At 37.3% G+C, this 24870-nt stretch overlaps 5 protein-coding genes across 6 annotated transcripts; 3 read left to right on the plus strand and 2 right to left on the minus strand.

Moving 5' to 3' along the window:
- The first annotated feature begins 2978 nt into the window (after positions 1 to 2978).
- LOC134006559 (protein boule-like) lies at positions 2979 to 6660 on the plus strand. Its single transcript, XM_062445475.1, has 11 exons — positions 2979 to 2999; positions 3942 to 4088; positions 4322 to 4413; positions 4877 to 4931; positions 5056 to 5131; positions 5287 to 5465; positions 5533 to 5608; positions 5687 to 5730; positions 5813 to 5908; positions 6073 to 6165; positions 6520 to 6660. The coding sequence occupies exons 1-11, from the start codon at positions 2979 to 2981 to the stop codon at positions 6658 to 6660; spliced, it is 1020 nt and encodes a 339-aa protein (XP_062301459.1).
- A 4947-nt stretch (positions 6661 to 11607) lies between these two features.
- Positions 11608 to 13054, plus strand: LOC134006621 (gamma-crystallin M2-like). 2 transcript variants are annotated; one of them, XM_062445555.1, is made up of 3 exons: positions 11608 to 11616; positions 11715 to 11957; positions 12779 to 13054. In XM_062445555.1, exons 1-3 carry the CDS (start codon positions 11608 to 11610, stop codon positions 13052 to 13054), a joined length of 528 nt encoding a protein of 175 aa, XP_062301539.1. The 2 variants fall into 2 exon arrangements, with proteins under 2 accessions (XP_062301539.1, XP_062301540.1); XM_062445556.1 differs by having other exon boundaries at positions 11715 to 11954.
- A 215-nt stretch (positions 13055 to 13269) lies between these two features.
- LOC134006622 (gamma-crystallin M2-like) lies at positions 13270 to 14049 on the minus strand. Its single transcript, XM_062445557.1, has 3 exons — positions 14041 to 14049; positions 13631 to 13873; positions 13270 to 13539 (listed from the first exon to the last, which is right to left on the minus strand). The coding sequence occupies exons 1-3, from the start codon at positions 14047 to 14049 to the stop codon at positions 13270 to 13272; spliced, it is 522 nt and encodes a 173-aa protein (XP_062301541.1).
- A 2470-nt stretch (positions 14050 to 16519) lies between these two features.
- LOC134006560 (beta/gamma crystallin domain-containing protein 1-like) lies at positions 16520 to 21171 on the minus strand. Its single transcript, XM_062445476.1, has 6 exons — positions 21138 to 21171; positions 20541 to 20860; positions 20175 to 20448; positions 17497 to 17530; positions 16935 to 17163; positions 16520 to 16795 (listed from the first exon to the last, which is right to left on the minus strand). Exons 1-6 carry the CDS (start codon positions 21169 to 21171, stop codon positions 16520 to 16522), a joined length of 1167 nt encoding a protein of 388 aa, XP_062301460.1.
- Positions 21172 to 21782: 611 nt separating this feature from the next.
- Positions 21783 to 23494, plus strand: LOC134006620 (gamma-crystallin M3-like). The gene is made up of 3 exons (XM_062445554.1): positions 21783 to 21797; positions 21908 to 22156; positions 23216 to 23494. The coding sequence occupies exons 1-3, from the start codon at positions 21783 to 21785 to the stop codon at positions 23492 to 23494; spliced, it is 543 nt and encodes a 180-aa protein (XP_062301538.1).
- Positions 23495 to 24870: the final 1376 nt, after the last annotated feature.

Here is a 24870-nt window from a genome sequence, read left to right on the forward strand (position 1 = left end):
ATATTAATGACTAAATAAGCAAAAATAAAAAAAATCAAGAGTTATTATTAGCACTCAGCAATCAATTAATCTGCTTTGTCAGGACTATGTAGGTGAGTTTAAGTAAGTGACCAAGCAACCCACCAAATGCTCCAAAACCTGATTGGTACATGGAAGTATGTGACATAACTTTTTTCCAGCTGAGCCACTACAAACCAGTGAAAAAAGCTTATAAAAGTACAAAAAAAAAATAAAAAATCTCTGTAGCAAAATAACCAAAACTTGGGCGGAAAATTGTGTGTTCATGTCGGACCCACATCACTCACAATAAGAAGTTGATTGAGAAGTTTTAAGGGCCTTTAAGTTTGGAGGACGTGTTGTTATATTTCACCTATGTTGGCACAAAGACTCAAAGCAGAGAGAAACTGCTGCCTTTTCATTTAGTCCAAAAACATGAACGCCAGACCCCCAATTTCACAAAATAAATGCTGTTTGCTAAACAGTCGAGACATAAAACATTGCCAACTTCTAAAGACGCTGAGGCTAATTGGGATTTACCTGAATTCTAATTTTGAGGGGGGGGGAGTGTTTGGCATAGCCGCTTGGCCTGCTTGTGTCCACTTTCTCAGCTCAACGCTCACTTCAGAGCCTCATTACTCACATCCTGACATTTCAGGTAAACAAGGCAGATGACGAAATGAATGGCTGGAAACAAACGTTTGTAATGAAACATGAAGTCAAACTCAGAGATTTATGTCCAAATAAAAGGCTTTTCACACTTTTGCTCTAAGTAAAAGAAGAACATAATAATAACATAAAAAGAAATACACAATATTAACATGAAATCAAGCTGGAAACGAGTCAATACAAAAAGCAGAATTTAAAACAGCTGGAACATAAAACCCTGACACACATTGATAGCTTAATCTTTTTTTTTAAGTGAAAAACTCAAACAGTCAGGCATGTTGCCGTGACAGCGCTTGTGTCTTAAATCATCTTTGTGGGGTATAAAAGGACTTTTAGCTGGTAAATTGCTGTAATTATCAAACATGCCCTTCTCATTTTGCACAGTCAGACCTCGTTGGCAAATTTAACCGGCAATTAAGAAAAGCTTTAAATGAATGACAAGTAATGGTGTGGCCCACATTACTAAGATGAGGACAAACAATTTGGAGAAAAGAGGTTGCTATGACGGGAAATGTGCAAGACAGGCGGAGGGGGGATACTGTATACATCATGAGCTTTTTGTTGAGGTTTTTAAAATATTTATCCACAATAGTACATTTTTTAATCTTGTTCCCCCTGTTACATGTTTTTCATTCATCACTGGTATTACCAGCTATCAATCGGGTTCCTTTGTCTCAGTTGGAGACATTTTGTAGACTTTGCACTGTCGCTTTGTTGTGGTCTGAAGGAGGAGGAGGAAGAGGTGGGGGGCAAAAGATGTAAATGACAGTGTTTCAGAGCACTCTGTCGCCAATCATAAAGAAATTACAGCCCTGTCAGTCTTGTATGCAATGTCCAAAGTGGCTCCTTAAGGAACGAGAGGAGAAAAGTTGAAGTTCCAGCTGGTGTACATGGATTTACATGAACTCCTGGAGATTTCTCTTGCCTGTGAAATATGTCTCTTAAATCCTCATCTGTTAATTATCAGTCCAAAGTAATTCAGGTAACCCTTTCCTGATGTTAGGAAGGAAGATCTCATATTCATAAGTGAACTACATCTAAAAATATATATTTTAGATGGTAAAAAAAATCTTTTCAATTTACAATATTTGGTCACTTACAGGAAGATGATTTCAAGATGATTTTTGAAAGGGGTGTAGTTAATAATTGTGGGTTGACTATTCCTACAATAACCATCTTTAATTTCCCAACAAAATGGGTGAGAAAATGTATTGATTTGAGTAAAAGGAGAACAGTTTGAAGCTGTAAATACATACTTAGATCCAATTTGCAAAAGCTTTGACGTCACTAAAAATGTGTCAAGCAAATTAAGCCTTTAAAGAAACACTAGAATATTTGAATACTTAGAATTTCTTACATTTAATGATCAAACATACACAGTACATACAGCATAAAGACTATCTTTATGATGTTTATTCAGAGAGAAACAGCGCCGCTGTGTGGGGAGTTTATAATACTGCACACATCTGGCTCCTCACAAGACAGTTATGAATTCTTTGCTCCTTATATTTCCCATCTCTTTTCTAAATATATACATGTGTGCACAGCATTTGCCACAATTTAAGTTTAAACATGTATTTTTCTTGGATTTGTATCATCTCATTTAGCTGAATATCATTTGAACATTGATTTAAATGAAACCATTTGAGAAGTTTAGAGGTAAAAAGCATGTTTGGTGGAGCTGTAAACAACTTATAGACATCGGAAATGTGACCCAGAGTATACACTGCTTTTTGAGGGCTTGAGTAGAAAATACAATAATTCCCTTTGAAATGTAGAGGAATAAAAGTATAAAGAAGCATCAACTGGAAATACTCAAGTAGCCTATTAGGTCTGTGTGAGTTATTTTTAGTATTTAAATCAGGGGTGTCAAACATATGGCCCACCAAGGGGTCTGATCCAGCCCACTGGATAACTTTGCAAAGTATTAAAATTGCAGAAAAATAATTTTTTTCCCACCCAGACCAGAAAACAATTCTCTGAAAAAACTATGAATACATATTGTGGTCATATTTAAACCATGTATATATTGAAAATTGTGCAAAATAATCTGGAAAAAATCTGGATCAATGTCATTCTGACATGAATTAAGAGAAATAAACAACACAAAACATGAGGAACAAAGTGAACAAACCCCTGAACAGACCCCTGGACAAACTGGCCTGACCTCTGACCCCTGGTGGGCGGGGCAGCCTGGGGCAGCTCTGGCCTGGAGGAGCTGAGGAGCAGAGGCAAGAAGCAGAGCTGGAGGTTTTTAATCAGACATGGATAAATGTTTTTAAAAGGAAGACGTTGAGCAGATAAATGTGGCTATGGAAGAAGAGAGCCAAAAGGTGAGTGAGATACCAGATACCTTTTACTCTCTTGGTAGCAAATCAGCTAAATTCCGTCATTAATTAAAACGTCACAGTTAAGTTTTTTTTTGTGTTGTGAGATTAGTTTATCATACATTATAACTTTGTGAGATTAGTTTATCATACATTATAACTTTATAAACTGCATTTATTCCCACTCCTCACCTCAGTTTCTAAAAATCCGCAAAGAAAAAAAATACTAGTTTAAGTTAGCTTGTGCGGCTAATGCTAAGTGGTTTAGCCTGCTAGCTGTTAGCATTAGATAAGCTAAAAGATTTCATTTTGAAAGTTGCTGTTTGGCTGATTAAATATTGATGGTTGATGATTAGGAAGCTTTTGCAAAAACAGTTTGGGACTTTTTTGGCAGAAAAATATTCACGGTGATTCATTTTGTTGTTAAAGCTACCCTCCAAATAAGCTAAAAAAAAAAGGATGCTAGCTAAAGGAGAAGATACACTTTATTGAATAAGTGAATTAATTATTAAGTTAATTTTGTGTCTAGTCAATTACACTACCCCATTTTCATTGGATTTATTCAGTTTTTCTTGGTGGTTTGTATTCATATGCTTTATTAGATTAGTCAGCATCAAACTACATTACTGTCTATAATTTGAAGCTGCACCATTGAAATAAGAGGATGGTTTAAAATAGTGCATAAAATGAAAGATGTTGTAATCTTAATCTACTGGCTGCAGGTGCATCAACTATGTGTGACTTGAAAGACTGAAGGACTTAGTGTTTATAATATCATCAAAGACACTCTTTTTTCTTTTCTTTTCTTTGTTCTTTTTGTGCATAAAGTCTATTGGTAGGGTTATTTTTTGAGTGGGAAAGCGTATGAGAGGCAGAGAACTACACCACATTGCCTTGCATTTACAGTTGCTTTCTTTTCCCAAGTTGACATCCTGCTGTCCATCTCAGACCTGCAGCAGCTCCTCCACCCCTGATTTGCCCACTACTGGAAACCATAGCAGCAGCAGCAACAGTGACAGCACGACCCACCACCTCCACCCCCGCCTCGGCACTGTCATCCCTAATCGGATTTTTGTCGGGGGGATTGACTACAAGGTGAAAAGTGAAAACTTGGAGCATTGATTCACATTTCTGATAAGCGTACAAACATGCAGGTTTGGACACTAGAGAGCAGCAGAGCATGTGTATGAGCTACAGTCTCAGAATGAGAATGTTGATGTTATTTATGTAGATCAGATGTCTCTTGATTTGAAATCCAATCAGCGACCAGTTACTTTTGTGGTGAGAACAATGTGTGTGTGTGCATGTGTGTGTGTGTGTCTCTAAAGGTTAATGAGAGCGACTTGCGACACGTCTTCTCTCAGCATGGTGCAGTCAAAGAGGTGAAAATTGTGCTAGATCGCGTAGGAATGTCAAAAGGGTGAGTAAATTTAATTGACGTATACAGTGTGCATGCAACCATGACATAAAGCTTTATTCACACATTTGACATCATTCACTTGTTGTATGTGAGAGAAAACTTGCTCAATATACACATACACAGTTGCTTTAACAGTACTGAAGCACTGTAAAATCCCCTTTTAATGATTGAAATCATTGAAAACAATTACAAAAGCGCTCTGTGTGATCGAAGTCTTAGACATCTTTTTTTCCCCATTTGCACTTAATAAGCGTCATAAATTTAATATCTTTGGAGACATTATGATATTCAATGTGTTTAAAACTTCTTTGGGTTTGATCAGTGTTTTGGCAACATGTAGTCAATGAAATACCAATCAATAGAACCCAGAACAGCCAGTTTTTCTATTCTTTGTTACTGGCCACTGTCACAATCTTGTACTGTTTTTGGCCACTGAGATTCACGTTTCTGTCTCTCTGAACAGATATGGCTTTGTTACATTTGAGACCGAAGAAGATGCACTGAAAATCCTTCATGATGTAAGTAAAGCAGGCCATGACCGTATAATGAATATAAATCTAAACAGCATTATTTATATGTAGCTTATCTGCCAGACCCTATCATCTAATGTGGTTTCTAATCCTTCGACTGTTTTTTTTAAAGGCCAATGGAATCTATTTAAAAGACAAAAAGCTCAGCATTGGTCAGGCTGTCCGGAAACGGCAACCTTCAGGACAAAGTAAGTACCTTTTAAGTGAAATTGCCCAAAAAAAGTAATTGAAAATGTTTTTTCATTGGGACCACAATAGGAACCCTGAATTGAATGTTCTATTTTCTAAAGCATAATTTGAAAGGCTCAGTAAAAGATTCAGTATTACTGCTTTCTTCTCACAGCTAAAAATGTCCCTCTTGCTGCTCCCGACCATGCCGTGCCTGTTCCAATGTCTTGCGGGACCCTGCACCTGACCACCTCCACAGGTTATCCCTACACCTACCACAACGGAGTTGCCTACTTCCACTGCCCCAACATGAACCCTCCTACCCAACACTGGCCGGTCAGTTCAGAGCAGAAGGTTTTTTTTTGTCAAGGGAGCACCGAGATCTTTAACCAGGTATTGTGTGATTTTGTTGTGCTTGCAGCATACTCCTCCAGTGATGCTTCCTCAGTCCCATCAACCTGTCTACCAGCAACCAGCGTATCACCAATACCAGGTCAGATCCCGTGGATATAGTAGTGAGTAGCAGTTTACTGTTGTGGTTGAAATCAATTAATACTCTATTTCTCCCTCACTCCCTCTCCAGTGTGTCCCAAACCAGTATCAATGGAATGTCGTCCAGGTAAAATAAAGCTTTACCTCCCTTTTAAGTTCAGGAGAATTTGGTACATTGTTAATCTGTTGTGAATGTGTCTCTCATCCAGCCGCAGATGCCCTCCAGTCCAGTCGTGTACTCCCAGCCGTCAGATTGTCTGTACCAGCCCACTGATGGAGGCTTTGTTCTGGACCCCATACCAGAGGTAGGATGGTTGTTTGACCACAGCCGCAGTGGGAATCTCTCTTCTCTTTTTTACCCCTTACCTGACATAGAAAATTACTTAGAAGCACGTGCATTTTATTGTGACACTGCTGGTTATATGATTTGTCGTGGAGCTCACTTTGTTGTATTCTCTTCATTTTGCAGTTTGTGGAGTCCACAGCGCAGCAGGTTTACTCTGCGTATCCTCAGAGAACAGAGGGAATGACTCCCATTGCTCCGCAGCGTGATCCTGGAAAGGTAACTAATGAAAGCACTGAAATAACAAATACCTTACATTAGAGTGCATGGATTTGCATAAGTTTAGCTTCATTAACTTACCAAATAATGATGTTCAGTCTCTGTTTACTGTACTAAAAAACCTTACAAAGATGATACAAAGAAGAATACTTAAACACATCCTTTTAAACACATACATTTTTCCTCATTAAATTTTATCAAAGCAACATCAAACAAGCTTTTGCCTTCCTTAAGGTAGGTTGTAACCTTTTTATACAGAAAAATGTAGAGAAAGAAGACTTAAGTTGTGTTCAGCCTGGTGTAAGCACTGCTGTTTACTCAGTTTAAGAAATAATAATAATATTTTCCCCACAGAATCAGATGTTTCCACACTCGCGGATCCACCTGAAGTCAAAGTACCGCCGCTACGCCCATCACAAGGACTACCACTACCTGCCAGAAGCGACAGAACCACTCGACGCCTCCATGCTCTACACTTCTCAACCGCTTATGTAGGCTAAACCCACAGACAGCCTCTCAGGGGATTTCATAGCCTCTTTCTTAAGGTGATCATTTTGTTTCCCATCAATTCTCCACAACCAAGGTAAGCTTTCACCTTGTAAGCCTCACAGGTGTTACATAAACTCACAGCTCTGATGCTTTGATCCAGCTGGTTGAAGTTTAGTCCACATTACAACAACTCACATTGCACACTGTGAATTACAGTTAAAGTGGTCGCCCTTGATAGAACGCATAATATTTAGCAATTATACACATGCTTTTCATTGAATCAAACTCTGCATTAGCTAGTAGACATCATAACTTATCCATACATCATTTCTAATTATAAAACATAAATTAAAATGTCACTAAAAATCTGCAAACAATACTTTCAAGCAGCTCAAATCTACCGTCTCTCAATTTTCACTTGAACTTGAACTTTCTTTGTTTCATTTTATTGTTACAACAGCGTAAATCTCATAAAGCTCCACAAGCACAAACACCATGATGAGAATACCAGAGATGTATTTTCTTTATTTATTACCATGTCAGCTTGTTCTCTTTCTATCTTACTGTACAATGGAGCAATGCTGTCCACACTCAGTGTATCAGTGACCACATTTCTATCTGGAAGGATATGAAAAAACTAAGCTAAACTAATCAGGCTCACTGATTAGTAAAAGTTACCAGTGTCAAGTCAGCGACTCCCTGATTGGTCAACAGCTAATTCATGTTAAAAACAGTATTTTCTACAGTTTTCCAATATGATGATGTGAAGAAATGTGGTGTGAAACCTTTTGCGCTGAAAATGTACAACCAAATAAGCAGCTGTATCCTGCAGACTTGCTGAATTGTAATGTTGTAACAGTAGATGTTAGAGCAACATGACTTCTACAGTACGTTTTGTATATTCTATATGAAGCACACTGATTGTTGCATAATTAGCCGTTTCCAACAGTACGATTTAATGAGGATTGGATGAGTAGAGAGGTTACTCAGGAGTTTTTTATTTGAGAAATCATTTTATATTTGGAAATACATGGAAGTGCACTAAAAACAGAAGAATTGACAGGTCAGGATTTTAAAGTGGGGTAAGAAAAATACATTTTAGAGCTAGAGTGCCTCCAGAGAAACTTTGTCTCTTTAGTGTAATTGAGTAAGCAGAGGGACTCCTTCTGCATGCTGTCTTCAAGCCTGCTTACCTACATAGGGAACTTTTTTATTGTTCTTACACCAAATTTGCAAAATCCACTGGTTTTGACCCAGAAGTATCAAAACAGTCAGCAGTTGTTTGCAACCTTTTTAAATTGTTCAAGGGCTCTGAATCTCAGAAAATCTGTTAGTGCAGATTTGTTGCTCATTGCTCTCTGAACTTTATATTTTTTATTTCAGTTTGAATTTGTTTGTGCTTCTAAATAGTTATGTCATGAATAACGTTCATTAGAAATACGTAATTGAGTACTTTGAAAGAGTAAGTAGTTGGCAAATCCTTTTTTTTTTTTTCTTGCAAGGTTACATAATAATATCTGATTTTAATTTTTGGAGAATTGTCTTTCTCTCGTGGCTGTCCCTTGTTCCATGTCATTTGTCACTGTAAATTAGTTTGTATGTTATTTTTATAGTGTTATAAAAGTTCCTGCTGTGGTCCAGTTCAAGATTAAAACGTTATGTTGTTGAGTTCAAATGGCGTTTTCAGGCATTTTTCTTCCCATTACTGGTGCCTTGACTCTTCATATATAAACATTTGTATAATCAGTACTATATGTTACAAGAAAGAAATTTAAATAGTTTTTGCAGTACAACCTGAGCTATTTGAATATATATTCTGCAGTGATATCACATGACATAAAAATGTATAAGACTAAGTCAAAGAAAAAAAGTTTTTTCAACATTTTATACATTTTTCTACACAAGCTAACTTCACTATGTTCAAATGTTTACTGTCTTCACATTTCTAAACGTAGGCGTCAGATGAAAAACTATTCATAAAGTCTACATTACACAGAAAAACTGAATTATTTACATTATTACCAAAACTGTCCACTTTTGTGTTTTTATGTTTTGTTTAGATTTTTTGAAATGGAAACCAACATTTGCCACTTCACTCCCACTGAGCTGTTTGTTCCATTGTTTAGTTATAAAATATTTGCAAACAAAATAAAACATGTTTCACGATATTATAAAAAAAATTAAAACAAAATGTAGTGTAAATTTTAACCATTGACATTTATTTGCTTCAAATTTAAGAGACTCAAAATAACATTACATTTAATTTGAAACAACTGTGTTTTACATTCATGTGCAGCTATTCTTAATTTAAGTATACATTATATTACATTTAGTTATGTATAACCATTTAATTAAAACATATTTTCCATAAACATTTTACTGCAGAATCATTTGGTCATATTTGCTCAGTTTTCTGAACTATTAATGTTCATGATTCAGGTAAAATGTAACTAAAAGTACTACTGCATGTGTTAACTTACATATATGTATTTTTAGTTCAGTTTGGTCCTGGCGCTTGAATGGAAATAAATGTTTCCTGTGGTGTAGTGGCTGTGTTTTACATAAACAGCTGTTCTACATTTGTGATTGATTGATTGATTGATTGATTGATTGATTGATTTATATGAGAGAATGGAAACCAGTTGCCTCTGATCTGTAATCAGTTTGTTTATAGGCTAAAAAGTAACTAATCTCAGTGAGATTTAGGATGAGAAATGATTTATTTATATGGGCGTCCTATGGTATAACAAGAGGTGGGGGTCAATAATGTGCAGTCTAGCTCATGTGCATTGATGAATCAGGGTTTTTATCTGTATGAATGGGATCAAGATCTTGGCAGGGTGGCAAAAGCATCAAATGCTGGCTCATTAGAATGACAAAAGATGGAATCCTGTGACGTTGAGTTGAGGTTTTTAAATGAGCTGTGTGTCTCTGTGTCAGCTGTCTGTGCATGATGAACTTCATATTGTGTGGACTTTTAATATTTTAGCAGTTGACAGTAACCTGTCCATCGTGTGTAATATTGGACTGTAAAGAACATTATTCTAGATGCATAAACTACATTAAAAGATCTGTACTTTTAAAAATTAAAATAAGCTTGTGATTCATAAACAAACCAACCACACCAGTTTTTCAAAATTTGGAATTAAGATATATACAAATACTCTATTAGAAACAATAAATATATCATTAACTCATTCAAATCCATAAAATTACATCTACTTCTCCCTCATTAAAAATGCCAGAGTCTTTGAATACGTAAATATATTTATTTTCTAAAAATGTAACCCTAACCCTCCCTCATTGTGAAGTTCAGTCTTAGTGTTCGCACACTGGAGGCTTCAAGTTTCTACAACACACTTGTGCAAGTTGAATATTGGACCATGATTGGCTTCATTGAGTTGTGATGTCACAAATCATGCCCGTAGGCCCGCCCCTTACAGTATACAGTGAAAACATATAACACATAGTTTATATTATAGTGTACTTATAAGCAGATAAGAGCATTTGTAAGTGTATGGTATTTTCAACATTTATAAATCCCCCTATGAAAACACATTTTATAATTATATATAATTATATAATCATAATAATTCAATGTTTTATATTGTAATTCATTATTTTTGTATACCATTATGGAAGATTTACAGTATGATTTAAAGTTGTTGACATACAATACTGGCTTTTCTTTTTAGTTTTTTAAAATACTGTAAAGATTCATACTTTTTTGAAGTTTTACGTCAGATGACAGAGAGGAAATATAGATGATATTCCTCCAACTGCCTGTTTGAATGTTACTGTTGCACTGTGTCAAAGCTGCCTCCATGTGAAGTATTTCATGGCTGCAGTACCATAAAAGACCAGAGAGAGGAGCTCTCTCACAGCAAATACTGGGCAAGTTGCAGGACATGTTTCTTTTTCTAAAAGGAAAAAATAGGATTAGTCAATGTATGAAATGTTTCGTTGTAGTTGTCCTTGTGCTAGATGATTAAAAAAAAAAAAACATTAAAAAAAAAGCTGAATTTCTATGAATATCATTAGATAGCTCTAAAACAGTTGTAGCAAGAACACGACATAAGGAAGCAGGACAGAGGACAGCATGTACAAATACATTAAGTCAAGATAATTCTAAAGGTATTCAGTAATAAGTATGTACACAAATATCACATACTTACTGTCAAAAACATGGTCACTTGGATACTTAAAAACATACATTGTGGTTACTTTGTAGATAAAACCTGACACATGGCTTAATTATTAGTAACCCTGGTGCAGGAGTAAAAAAAATCACACCTTTTAGAGGCCATAGGAAATATTTTGAGGTTGTGTAACCAAGTTTTCTTTTTCTCAGTTTATTGTAAAAAGGAAAAAAAAGCTAAAAGTGCACATAAGGATGAACCCATTCAGAGTTATAAATGAATTTAGCTGGTTTGAACCCTGGACCACCTTGGGCCCCCCGATAAGAAAATTACAAGTACACACCTTTTATTCTGTTGACATTCATTTTTGTCTTTTGCAGTTTTTGTTGAGTCCATATACAACTGAATAAATAGCAGCTCCTTAAGTTTTTGTGTACAGCTATACTAAACATACTCTGACAGTGTGGAGGTGAAGGGGAGAAGTTACACTTGCGGCTCCAGAAACTTGCTCTCGGTCTTTTTTTGAATGAAAAGGACACAAATAAGGCCTGTTATTTTGCTGATACTGTGAGCAGTGACCCCCGGGTCACTAGCACACTGGTGTTTTGATCAATAGTGATGAACATGTGAAAACTGGACAACAATAACTCATCATCACACTGTGCTGCGTCGCTATACATAACCAGATTTGTGTTATAAAACCTATTTGGATGACAATACTTTATGCTGTGCCATCAGACAGCTACTTAATATAAAAGGACAGCGGCACCGAGAGCATCTATTGAGCATCGGTCAGGCCCCCACCAAAAGAACAATGGGAAAGGTAAGCTTATTATTTGTTGTTACTAAAAATTTAAACATGAAAGCATTGACATGTAGTAATAGTTGATCATTAATCAATGCAATATCAAACATTTGCAGATCATATTCTACGAGGACCGAAATTTCCAGGGTCGGCACCATGAGTGCATGAGCGACTGTGCTGACCTGCATACTTACTTCAACCGCTGCAACTCCATCCGTGTGGAGAGCGGCTGCTTCATGGTGTATGAGAGACCCCACTACCTGGGCCACCAGTACTTCCTCCGCAGAGGAGAATACTCAGACAACCAGCGCATGATAGGCATCAATGACTGTATCCGCTCCTGCCGTCTAATTCCCGCGGTAAGCCTCATTCAGCTGGTACGAAGGAAGTGTCACAGCATGTTTTATTACTGCTGGATGAAGTAAGGGACTAGAGGAGAAAAAAAACTATAATACATACATTAAACTGAATAATGAAACAGAAGGATAAAGCAATTAAACACAATCTTAGCAGTCAATCCAGCTATTATGAAAGGGTAGCTAGGAAATATGGGAATTTATAGGTAATATGTAATATGAAAGAAAGTGCAAAAATACAGAAAATAGATGTAAGTAGGTTTACATTAATGTACTGTTAGTTTTATGCACACCATATATCAGTTCAGACATATTGACACACAAAATGAATCTATTTGTGGCATGTGGCTTCAGTATGTGGTCACTGTGGTAGATAATTGCATGCTCTCCTTGAAGATTGGGAAACCACGTCTATTGAATTTGAAATGCAGTAAACTTGTGTTTCTAATCTGGTAATGGTATCAACAAACAAAAGCTATGGGTGGAGATCAATTTGAAGGACTTTTCTTAATATCAGCAATAAAAAAAGTAATGTGCTAAATAGAAATTCCTGAAACCAAAAACCTCAACCTTCTGAACTGGACAGTATGATATCTGCTGTTACCACATCAAGATGACTGAGGAACTGTTTGTTAAACTCCATCCATCCAGCTCTCTACTCAACTTAAAATAAACTGTTTACTTTAAACCTGCACCAAGACAAGTGGGAATTAACTCTTAAAGCTTTTCCCAGGATGTTGCATGTGTTCACAATCGACCACAAAGCATTACTGCACACTATTAAGACTAAACTGGCTGACTAATAAATGTTGCTCTTCTTGCAGCACCGTGGCTCCTACAAGATCAAGTTGTATGATCGTCCTGACATGAGTGGCCAAATGCAGGAAGTGAGCGACGATTGCCCCAACGTCCAGGACCGCCTGCGTATGTCTGACATTAACTCGTGCAATGTGGTTGATGGCCACTGGCTGATGTATGACCAGCCCAACTACAAGGGCAGAAACTACTACGTGAGACCTGGCGAGTACCGCAGATACAGCGACTGGGGCGGTGCCAGTCCAAGGATCAGCTCACTCAAGCGAATCACTGACTCCAACTAGAAGTCTTTCAAACTTTCTTCATCTCTCTGTTCTCAATAAATATGCTGGGCTTAAACTGTGTGTGTCTCTGTATCTAAAATATATTAGTATAGTATGTTTCCATCATGAACTCCTCAAACCAAAGAGTCTCATTAAAACAATACAAAGCAGAACAGTGTTTTCTGGGTAGATTTATTGACAGAACTTCACATTAACAGTGTGGATATCAGCATCGCTCACATAGTGATGCGTCTGACGGAGCCCACCCTAGGACTCATGCTTCCCCACTCATTAAACCTCCTGTATTCACCAGGGCGCACCAAGTACTGGCGACCCCTGTAATGGGGATGCTCATAGAAGATCCAGTAGCCCTCCTTCACATTGCAGGAGTGGATGTCGTTGAAGTGGAAGCGCTCATACAGGGAGGGGCAGTCATCACTCAGCTCCATCATCTGGCCACTGAACTCAGGGCGCTCGTAGATCATCATTTTGTGAGTGCCTTGGTGCTGTGGAAAAGATGGGGTTGATTTATTAGCTTCTAGACCAATGAGGGATTATCAAAAGAAATACCTACGAGGCCCTCTGACTGAGTCTCACCATGGGGATCATACGGCAGGAGCGAACGCAGTCGTTGAATCCCATCCAACGCTGGTAGTCAGGATAGTCGCCCTTCCTCAGGAAATACTGGTAGCCCATGTAGGTAGGTCTCTCATAGACCATCCAGTCACCGCTGTCAACTCTGATAGAGTTGCAGCGGCTGAAGTGGGAGTGCAGGTCAGAGCATTCGCTGCTGCACTCATAGGAGCGGCCCTGGAAGTTTCTGTCCTCGTAGAAGATGATCTGGAAACAGATAGAAATTTAACTGCAGATAATTATTGGTTCAAATGAAGGAACATATGTATACATCACCAAGTGGAAAACCCGCTTCCAGTTCATCGGTTTCGGTTGAGTAATCCACGCAGATATGCAGAAGCACAAAAGACACAGAGCAAAACAAGCAGCCTTACCTTACCCATTGTGTCGGCTAACCTTCGTCACACTGTAGTAGCAGCAGTCGTGGGCTCCGCGCTGCCTTTATAACCCATGGATGACCCATGTCATTGTGATTGAGGACAATGACCGAGCCCGTCAGCTTTTTCTCACTGAACATTTTTTTTTTGTATTTTGTGTGGTCAACATAGCATATCAGCTGTTTTCCTTTGAGCAGAGGTTTCTTTTTGAATTTGTTTCGGTTGTTGATGAAACACTCAGAGAATTTATATAAAACTGAAAAATATGAAATAACATTGTAACTATTATAGGATATAATTATATTATGTAATTCTAACTTTGAGATTTGGCCAATTGGTAATGTGTGAAATGTGTAGTTAGTAAAAGGTGAAACTTACATTTGTTTGTCCAAAGTGTATTTCTTCATCTCAGATTTACAAACGGAACCAGTTAAAAGTTTCTCATTGAAGTGAATGGGAAGGTGTAATTTTCATCTTTAGTGTCTTTACATAACAGAATAAGCAACATTTTAAAATATGTTAAATCCATTTAAATTCATTTTCTTAATGCAGATGATTGTGATACTGTACACACTGGTAATTTAAGACTAAGGCTGTCAAATCTATTGTTTAATATTTCTCATTTTATTTCACTGAAATAATACATGACATACACACATAATATATGTATACAACATATTTAATTGGACATTGTAAAAGCTTCACTTTTGAGAACATTTAGCCTGATGCTACCGTATAATCTGAAATCCTGTGAAGTGAACACAAGCACTGCCTTGCGTCTGCACACAGCAGCAGCTTTTATATGATTCACAATTCAAACACGATTAATTTCTTCATGTCAGCATTAACAACTTGTTTCTATACTGGCTCTAGTTTTACCAGATTTCCTTTTGTTTGGCCTCAATCCCCATATTGTGATATCCTCTATGGGGTCAGCTCTAGAATGTTATTTCAATACAGTCCGCACGTGGCAGATGTTATACAGTAGAGTCGCTCGACTGAGAGCATCAAGTCCAAACAGCAGTTAAACACACTTGTATCTAGATATTTAAATTGAATATGAGCGTCATTCTGTCTGATGAAATAAATTGAAATAATTTTTGGGTTTTTATACATCAAACATCCATCAAAGAGTGACGTGCTTGCATGTTTTATTGCATCAGTGGACATGCATTTAAAAAGCCAGTTACGGTCACACATTTACATACATTAAGCTGTCATGTAATACATCTGCAAATCACTGATGCCATCACATTTAAAAGTCGTATTCCCTCATATACAAAGACCTGCATTTCTTCTGTTTAGTGTGCTCTTAAAATAAAAACAAAAGTTCTACATCATTATTGTTATAATTATTATTATTATTATTATTATTATTATTATTATTATTATTATTATCATTATTATCATTATTATTTATTCTTTATATCTTGTTAAACTGAAAAAAGTTATATTGTCACAGTATCCCAGGTTCAAGTCTGTTTCCTGTCTTTCTATTATCAACTGTGTAATAAAGCCATATAATTCCCCCTTTATACTAATACATTTATATTTGATCTACAGTCTGTTTAAAACTAAATGTATATAGTCATACTCAGTATCCATAAATTACTGTTTGGTTTAATCTCAATTCATCTGATTTCAACCAAAATGTAATAGTAATGCTCCTTATAAATCTCTTGTTTCAGACAAAAAGGCAAAATCAAAACAGTGAAAATCTTAGAGAGACACCAGACTGAACATTGCTACACATTGGTACTGTATAAAGGTCATTGTAATGGGAAGCTCTCAGCTCACTGCTTTTTTCATTGTAACTGCAAAAGTGGCAGCCTTTGAATTGTTTTAACAAAAAAAATAGGTAAATGTATAGGTAATGCATTGAGGGTTTTCTTATTTATTTTTTTTACAAATTGTTATATTTGTAGTCCTGCACAGATATGATCCTCTAATATATCTTATGTCACATTATAAATGACCACAGACCGCATATATGTTTCTATAGTATAAGAAGTATAAAGTTATTGGCCCTGTTGTGTAGTCAGATATGGGTTGCTGTAAATCTGCTCTGTATACTTTATCCCAAGTTGCACAAGTGTATTTGTATTATATTGCATGTATATTTGCCAAATTTTGGGAAAAGAGCCTTATTCTTATCGTTTCCTTTTAGTGAATTCAAACATTTGCCAAACACTGCACTTAAGAGTTACAAATTACGTCTGACACGTAATTGCATTTGGAAACATATCACACAAATATGCAGCAAATCATTTTTTATTGTGCACATCACAGAGTATAAGAGGTAAATTCACTGGCTGGATTGTACAGTACAACTAGAACTACATGCAAACAAAGCACAAATCACAGTTTCAGGATAAAAACAGGGGTCCTTTTTTTGCCTCTCATTTTGACAAGTTGCTCATATCCATAAAACAAAGCATCTGCAAAATGTGTTAGCTGAATAAAAATCATTAGACATTTAAGATTCTGTGATGCGCCTGGTGGAATTGAACTTCATATCGTCGTCCCTGCTAAACTCCTGGAGATTCCTGTACTCTCCTGGCCTCAGATAAAACATCCTGCCCTCAAAGTTTGGCAGCTCAAACATCAACCAGTAGCCCTCTATCACATTGCAGGACTGCATGTCAGGCATGTGGTAGTTGTCCTGGATGGAGTCACAGTCGTCGGTCAATTCATGCATCTGGCCTTCGAAGTTCGCCCTCTCATAGATCCTCATCTTAAAGGGCCCCTGGTGCTGTGGAAGTGCAGAATGTCAAAATGGAATTAAATAAAATGGTAAGACAGCAACTAAACACATTTCTGATCAGACTGTTCCTCCACATCACTGGCTGCCTTTATATTTCCTAGGTTGATAGTATTGTGCACGTATTTACCACAGGGATAATGCGGCAGGACTTAATGCAGTCATTGAAGCCAATGGTGTTCTGATACTCAGGATACTCTCCTCTCGTCAGGAGGTACTGCTGGCCCGTGTAGTTGGGTTGGTCATAAACCATAAACTTCCCGCTCTCCACCCTGCAGGAGTTGCATCGGCTCAGGTGGGAGGCGATCTCAGAGCAGTCGCTGATGCACTCATACGAGCGGCCCTGGAAGTTTCGGTCCTCAAAGAAGATGATCTAGAGGGAGAGACAGATTGTGTAGAGGTTCAGCATTTGAAAACTTGCAGAGCTAAATATTCAAGTGAATTCTGATTATCAACTAGCATAACAGAATTATACAGTGCAATATTTTGGACAGTAAATTATGACTGAGATTGAGGTAGTATATTTATGATTATTCTGGCTGGTGCAGTATGTACCCTTCATTACCTTTCCGCTCATGGTCACACTATTTGATATCTGTTGTTATTCTCACTGGCGCGCTGCCTTTTATGCATCATGTGACATCAAAAGAATCTGCCTCTCAATTGTATGAAATAACTGAGTCAGCTCATCAGTCCCTACTGTATTATACATCAAAACCATGAACACTGCAATCACTTCAATTAAGCAATAGTGGTATGGATGTGGACAATGACAAAGCAAACTCTTTGAGTTATATCGTCAAGTGCTTTCGCAATTTATTGCATTACATTTCTGCACCATTATATTCATTGTTAAGTGGGACTCCTTAATATTTACAGAACAGTGTATAACACATTGACATTTAGACTGAGGCGAGATTAAATGAAATGCTTTGATAGATATAACATTCTGCACAGCAATATCAATAGTGATGGTGTTCTCTACATCTGCTCTAACAGCTCAGTATGAATCTTTGTGACAACATTTTTGCTGCAGTAGCTGCATGGCCTGAGATTTATCTATTTCCGTGACGAACAGCTGTAGATATTCATGCTGGCCAAAGGAAAAATCTGAATATTTTTACTAATCTTTCTTCTTGTGTCACCATCAGGCCAAAATGCCCACTTGCACAAAAATGGGTAGTTTGGTGTATTGTTCTTTGAGAACATTTATGCTCTCCAGAGGATGGACACTTCCCATTTTGGACACTGCATGAGCTTTCCTCTAGTGCCAACCTTAAGTCAAAATGTCAGCTTTGCATCTAATAGGTACATAGCAATGAATCATGCTCCAAAGAGAATAAAATATCGTCATCTTTATGATCTATATTATGACATTTTAGGCCCACAACTGTTAAGGCTCTAAGAATACAACAGTTGCCACTGTAATATCGCTGTTACATATAGATGATAAAACCAAAAACCAATCATGCCACCTAGATATATTCTGTAATGTTTTGCACACAAAGAATCTCTAAGTCATGTGCTTTTATTAATATAAAGACCTTATTTGTAGATTTGACAAAGGTGAAATGCACACAGTGTTTCATAACAGAGGTAAAATGCCAACACATTACAAAAAGCATAGAGGTTCTTCAAGTCAATCCATTTTTTATTCATATATCCCAATGTGACAAATCCCAAATGTGCCTTTAGGTGAGTTTACAATCTGTGCAGCAATACAACATCCTCTGTCTTCAAATGCAGAACTCATTCAGAGGCCTTGAGAATGCAAACAACCAGCTGTTGAGTTTATGGGAAAAACTTGCATGGTCCATGTTTGTGTTTACAATAATCCTGTGATGGATAACGTCAATTTTCTTGCACATTTTTTAAAATGTTGAACTACTAAAGAACCATTTACCTTGATACATCCACCTAATAGTACTTATTGAGATACCTTAATTCAAGATTCAGATGTTAATTATTTATTTTTAAAAAATATGCATATTAGTTTATTTATTGATTTTCAATATGCCAGAGTAACAAAATAAAATGCATAGGCAGTGAACAAAACAAAATAGAAATAACAGCAAACTGTAGATAAACAACAATAATAACTGTTCAATGGTCAAAAGGGGAGTAGGATGAAGTAATTCATTATTCCATTCCACCTCTTCGTTCATTCTTTCTGTCTGTTCAATATTTTATTTTTAAAGATTTGTTTAAACTTGCATGTTCTGCATGTTGTTGGTTGCTGTTTGGTAATTGTTGATTTGTAACTGATTTGAATCATTTTGAAGTCAACCTGGTCGTTTAATTGTATTACTTTTAGTTTGATGAAGAGTGGGTTTGTTGGTGGTTTTATTCATATTTTAGGGCTCTTTTTTTAAGAATGAAGATAGGATCTGTGTTTGTTTTGTATGTGTTTCCACACACTTCCACACAGTAAGTAATGTATGGGAGTATGAAGGAACCGTACAAGGTGTACAGTGGTGGTTGATTAAGGAGATCTTTTATTTTACACAATATTGCAGTTGACAGTGATATTTTTGCTTCAGTATAATTTATGTGTGGCTTCCAAGATAATGTGTCTATTATTATTCCATACTTAGAATTTCTATCCTATTTATTGCAAGATTCTTGCTTTTGTTGGATGACTGATTTTCAAATATCAATTTTGTTTTGCTTATATTAAGTGTTTGTTGATTCAAATCGAACCAACTCTTCAGCTTCTTCGATTCTTTGCCAACTGTATCCAAGAGTTGTTCCAACTTATCCCCACAGCAGATTCAATTTCTGTCATCTGCAAATAAAATTGTTTTTTGTTTTTTGTAAACCCTCACATATATTATTAATGTACAAAAAAACAGCTATGGTCCCAACACTGAACCACGGGGAACCCCACACTCTACCTTTAGCAGCCACAATGTGACATTTGGACAAAAGGTGAACCTCCCAAATATTCAGGATCGGGGTCCAATGAGTTGACTATAAAGAAAACATAGGCAGAGGATGTACCATAACTATGTATACTATACACATACATATACACATACACACTTTGAAGCTATAATACTAACATAATTCAAATGTTTTCATGGCCTGCATCAAACTGTATTGTGAGACACAGACGTTCTTACAACTGGAAAATCGCTTTAAAAAGTTATTCTGAATGAAAAGCTGTGTTTTTTCTTTTTTTTATAAGGTGTTTGCAATAATATGTACCATGTAGTATATGCATCAACAAACCAGGCCCGATAGGATTAAGTAATGACTGATTATTTGGGAATTAAAGTTTCAAAACTACATGCAAAGAAAGCAACAGAGATACTTTAAAATATGATCTTTATTTTTGACCTACAGCTTCTTTAAATGACTGACAATCAGCACATATCCATGATGCGTCTAATGGAGCTGATTCTTGTCATGTTGGGCATTCCCATATCTCTGAGGTTTCTGTACTCTCCTGGCCTCACGTACATCATGCGGCCTTTGTAGTTGGGCTGCTCGAACATCAGCCAGTGGCCGTCCATCACGTTGCAGGACTGGCAGTCAGACATGAGGTAGCGATCCTGGAGAGACTCGCAGTCATCCATCAGCTCTTGCGTCTTGCCTCCGTAGTTGTCCCTCTCGTAGATCTTCATCCTGAACTGTCCTCTGTTCTGTTGTGAGGAAGACGAGACATGATATCAGTCCACAGATTCTCAATGACAGTTAAAAACAACAGAAAAGCATATGCAACTAAATATCTTACCATGGGGATCATACGGCAGGAGTGAACGGTTTCCATCATGGGCATGCCCATCATGCCCATCATGCTTCCCATGCACTGGAAATCAGAGTACTCTCCTCTCCTCAGAAAGACCTGGTTACCCATGAAGTTGGCACGGTCATACACCATAAAGCACCCATTTTCAACCCTGCAGGAGTTGCAGCGGGTCAGGTGCATGTGGATGTCGGTGCAGTCACTGCTGCACTCGTAGGAACGACCCTGGAAGTTCCTCTCCTCGTAGAAAATGATCTGCAGCGAAAAAACATACCGTTGTGAGATGACAACTTCCCAATACAGGTCTTCTGAAAATGTATTATTTGGCTAGAACAGACTATGTGTTAGTATGTACTTTACTGTATATACCCGATTAGAACCAACTAATGAATCAGTGCATTAATACTTTTAAAGCAACAGTTTTGTTTTTTTGGGGTTTTTTTAGTTTTTTTTTGTAATTTAACCTTTATTTAACCACGAGAGTCCCATTGACAAATAAAAGCACTTATTTACAGACAGAAAATACAAGAGGAGACACATTTTAAATTATTTTTAAAATGTTAAAAAACATATGATGATTGTTACCCTGGCCATGATGACGGTTGTTGTTTTTGCCCATGGTGCCAACCTGATGCCACTTTTATATTGACCATCAGGCACAGGATACCTTGTGTACTTTTGTGTGAAACATCATGACTCATCACGAGGTTCACATGAACCAGCATTCAGTTTAACAACAGACCTCAATAGTTATTATTGTATGTTGACTGTAGGTTACTGTAGGGGCATATGAGGTCATGCCAGAAGCAAAACACCACTCAAATGACTCAATAATTTATTTATTTTACATTTCAAATGATACAAGGGCAATGCTTTTTTGTTGTTTTGTGGCTTTCATTGTGCATCTTGCAATCTGATAAATGCTTTTACTGTTACCACAAAGTCCAGTCTCATCCCTTGATATGATATTTTCACACCACATAGATTTTTACAGAAGAGATATTAAGTAAATAGTTGAATTTGCTGGAAGATTGCGTAAAACACAATAACTATTGCAGATTCTGACATATGGTAAAGTCTGCCACAGTATAGTGCTGCACTGTGCCACAATATAGAGTGATGAGTCAAAGGTTTCAGCCCAAGTCACGTGGAAACACTGCGGCTGTGCAATGTATAAAAAGGGAAAAGGGCCAACGTTGAAACTACATCTGAGATTTGCTCACTATTATCATGACCATGGGCAGGGTAAGTGAAGCTTTCCAAATCAGAGATTAAAGTGATAATTCACTGCTTACAAACATGCATCTAACAGGAGTCTTAAGTTTTCTTAAAATATTTCGTATTGTTCTTCACAGATTATCTTCTACGAGGACAGGAACTTCCAGGGTCGTTCCTATGAGACCAGCAATGACTGCCCTGAGCTGACTTCCTACCTGAGCAGGTGCAACTCCTGCAGAGTGGAGAGCGGCCTCTTCATGGTCTACGAGAAGCCAAACTTCATGGGTCACCAGATGCTGGTGAGGAGGGGCGAGTACCCAGACAACCAGCGCCTGATGGGAATGACCATGAGCGACTGCATCAGATCCTCTCGTATGATCCCCATGGTAGGTGCACGAGATTAAGCACTTAGCCACAGCAGAGATCACAAGAGCTAGATTACTTCACATTGCTGCAAGTCTGGGCAATGCAAAAAAAACCCTGCTGTATCAACAGCACCAACTAGAAAAAGTCTCAAACCTGGCAGTAAATCTTTTGCATTACAATTTTTAATCCGCTCAAGAGGAGTCCTGTAATACTGACTGAGCTAAAAGGGCAGCCTCCTCCATGTTGCACTAGCAGCTTTTCTGTTGGTTAACAGCACTAATTTATAAGTAAACCAAATGCCAAAGTCCTGGACAAACGGCTACAAGCAAATTTAAATAAGCATCAGACGTCAGACTGATTTCAGAGCTTTCAACTGTATCTCAAAGCTGTATTATGGCAAATACAACCTGCTCAGATGTCACTACATCACTTAAGTACTGGACTCTGGCTGCATGATGATACTTGGGCAGGTTCCACTGGTTGTAGGCTGCAAGATGCGGTCATGGAAAAACTAGTTGGTGGTGACCAAGAGTTTAGAATATATCATCACAAATTTCACAGAATTTGGTGCAAATATGGCTGCCATAACTGTTATTTGCAGTGGCTTAAAAATGGCAACAATCATTTTACGCTCTGACACTGGTCAGTCCAGTTTTGATTCCGCAGAAAGGGTCCTAATACAACATCTCAAGGATGAGACACTAGTTTTATGCACACACTGTGAATTTTAACACCTTTTCCACATTTCACACCTGAGACTGGTCCTGTTTAGGAAAATGTATATTTTAACAGCTTTGAAGAGCTGAGAATGGAATTTGTATTGTAACCGCTATTTATCTTTGGATAACAAAGTGTTTTTCTCGTGAAACAGGATAATATAAAACAAACAAACACATTTTTAAAAAACTAAAGGTTTTTTTCTTAAATGATGTGGTCAAATTCAATCATTGCGACCGTGGCCATTATCAGTTTCTGTATACCAGTGTCGTTACACAAGTATATATTGTAAAAGCTGTAATGTGCAGATGTGACGGTTGAAATCAATACCAATAATTTCCCTGCTGTTTTTTCATCTACAGCACAGAGGACCCTTCCGTATGAGGATCTATGAGAGGGAGAACTTTGGAGGCCAGATGCACGAGCTGGCTGAAGACTGTGACAACATGCAGGACCGTTTCCACATGTCTGAGTGCCAGTCCTGTAACGTGATGGACGGCCACTGGCTGATGTTCGAGCAGCCCAACTACAGAGGCAAGATGCTGTACCTGAGGCCAGGAGAGTACAGGAACTTCCAAGAGATGGGAATGAACAACATGTCTAGGTTCAGCTCCATGAGGCGCATCATGGACTCCTGTTAGTTCAAACTCTAAATGTACTGGTTGGAAAAATAAAGCAAGCTGAAATCTAATGTTTCTGATGGCTGTCATTTAAGTACAAAACAATTGTGACTCCTAGTGGCTGGGCATATGCAGTTGTTGTTTCACTTAATGGTAGCAAACAGTTTTGAAAATTCCTCACTGACTTTGAGAGGGAGCTATTGAAAAAAATCAGGATTTCTTGTTAAGGGGCTGAAACCTACAAAACCAACAGATATATAAATAATGTGTATCTGTTATGTCCCTTATACAGAGGACAATATTACAGAACGAAAGCAAAAATAATTGCTATTGTCAGTGTTTGATCTTCGAAAACCTACTGTAAATCTAACACACGTTATCAGGCATGTTTTTACCTTCCTGTGGTTTTTAATCTTAAAAGGTAGCAAATTTACAAGTGCTCTGGTGTTAATTTGCACTTTAATATTCAAAGTCATACACTACTGAGTGACATACTAAACATGGTGTAACAAAAAGTAACAAACCAGGAGACAACGTATTTACTGTAAATGAGTTAACCCTCTGCAATCAAGTATGGCATCAATGCTACATTAGACCATGTTCTACAAAACATTAAATAACTTTGGAACTGTTCATGATATCTACAAGCTTTTTTTTTGGTCTGAACCATGAGATTTTCAGCTTTCAATGGCACTTTGAATGGTGCCTTTATGACCATCAGGGCTGATTTATGGCGCATGCAATCTTGTTAAACTGGAATGTAAGCTTGCCTGGCTTCACACGAGTCACTGTGTGCACTCACTGCAAAAATAAGCAAGTTCAAACAGATTAGGCTATTTTCCAATTATATATAACACTGATATTTATTTTAGAGGCGATAGTGACCAAAATACAGACAGCACCAAAATGTATACCTACATTGTCTCACACAGGACAGAATGCAAATAAATGGCTGTAACTCAAAAAAGATGAATTTGCACCAAACTACACATGCAGCTCCAAAACACAAAATACTACTTTTCACTTTAAAAAAACAAAAAATCCTTACTTGACTATGTAGTTATCAACCAAACAAGTTTTCCACTGGGTGTTTTGCCTTGTCAAATATGATATGCTAACACAAAGGTAATGTATGATGGTGACTTTACACTTCACCAGAAAGAAAGGGCAGGATCCCCTGAATCATAAGATATATAACACTTAATACTCACTGAAAAAATAAGCTCAGAATTGGAGAAAATATAAAACTATGTCCAGGTGCTTTTTTCTATAGGTAGATTTTAGAAGGATAATCACTTAAATTGCTTTTGATTTTCAAATTTTATAATGTGCAAAAGTGCAGAACAATCAACTACAATTCAAATCAGAAAACTTGGATAAACAGTACCTCACTCAGT

The sequence above is a fragment of the Scomber scombrus genome, chromosome 24, assembly GCF_963691925.1.
Source record: "Scomber scombrus chromosome 24, fScoSco1.1, whole genome shotgun sequence".
Lineage (NCBI taxonomy): Eukaryota > Metazoa > Chordata > Actinopteri > Scombriformes > Scombridae > Scomber > Scomber scombrus.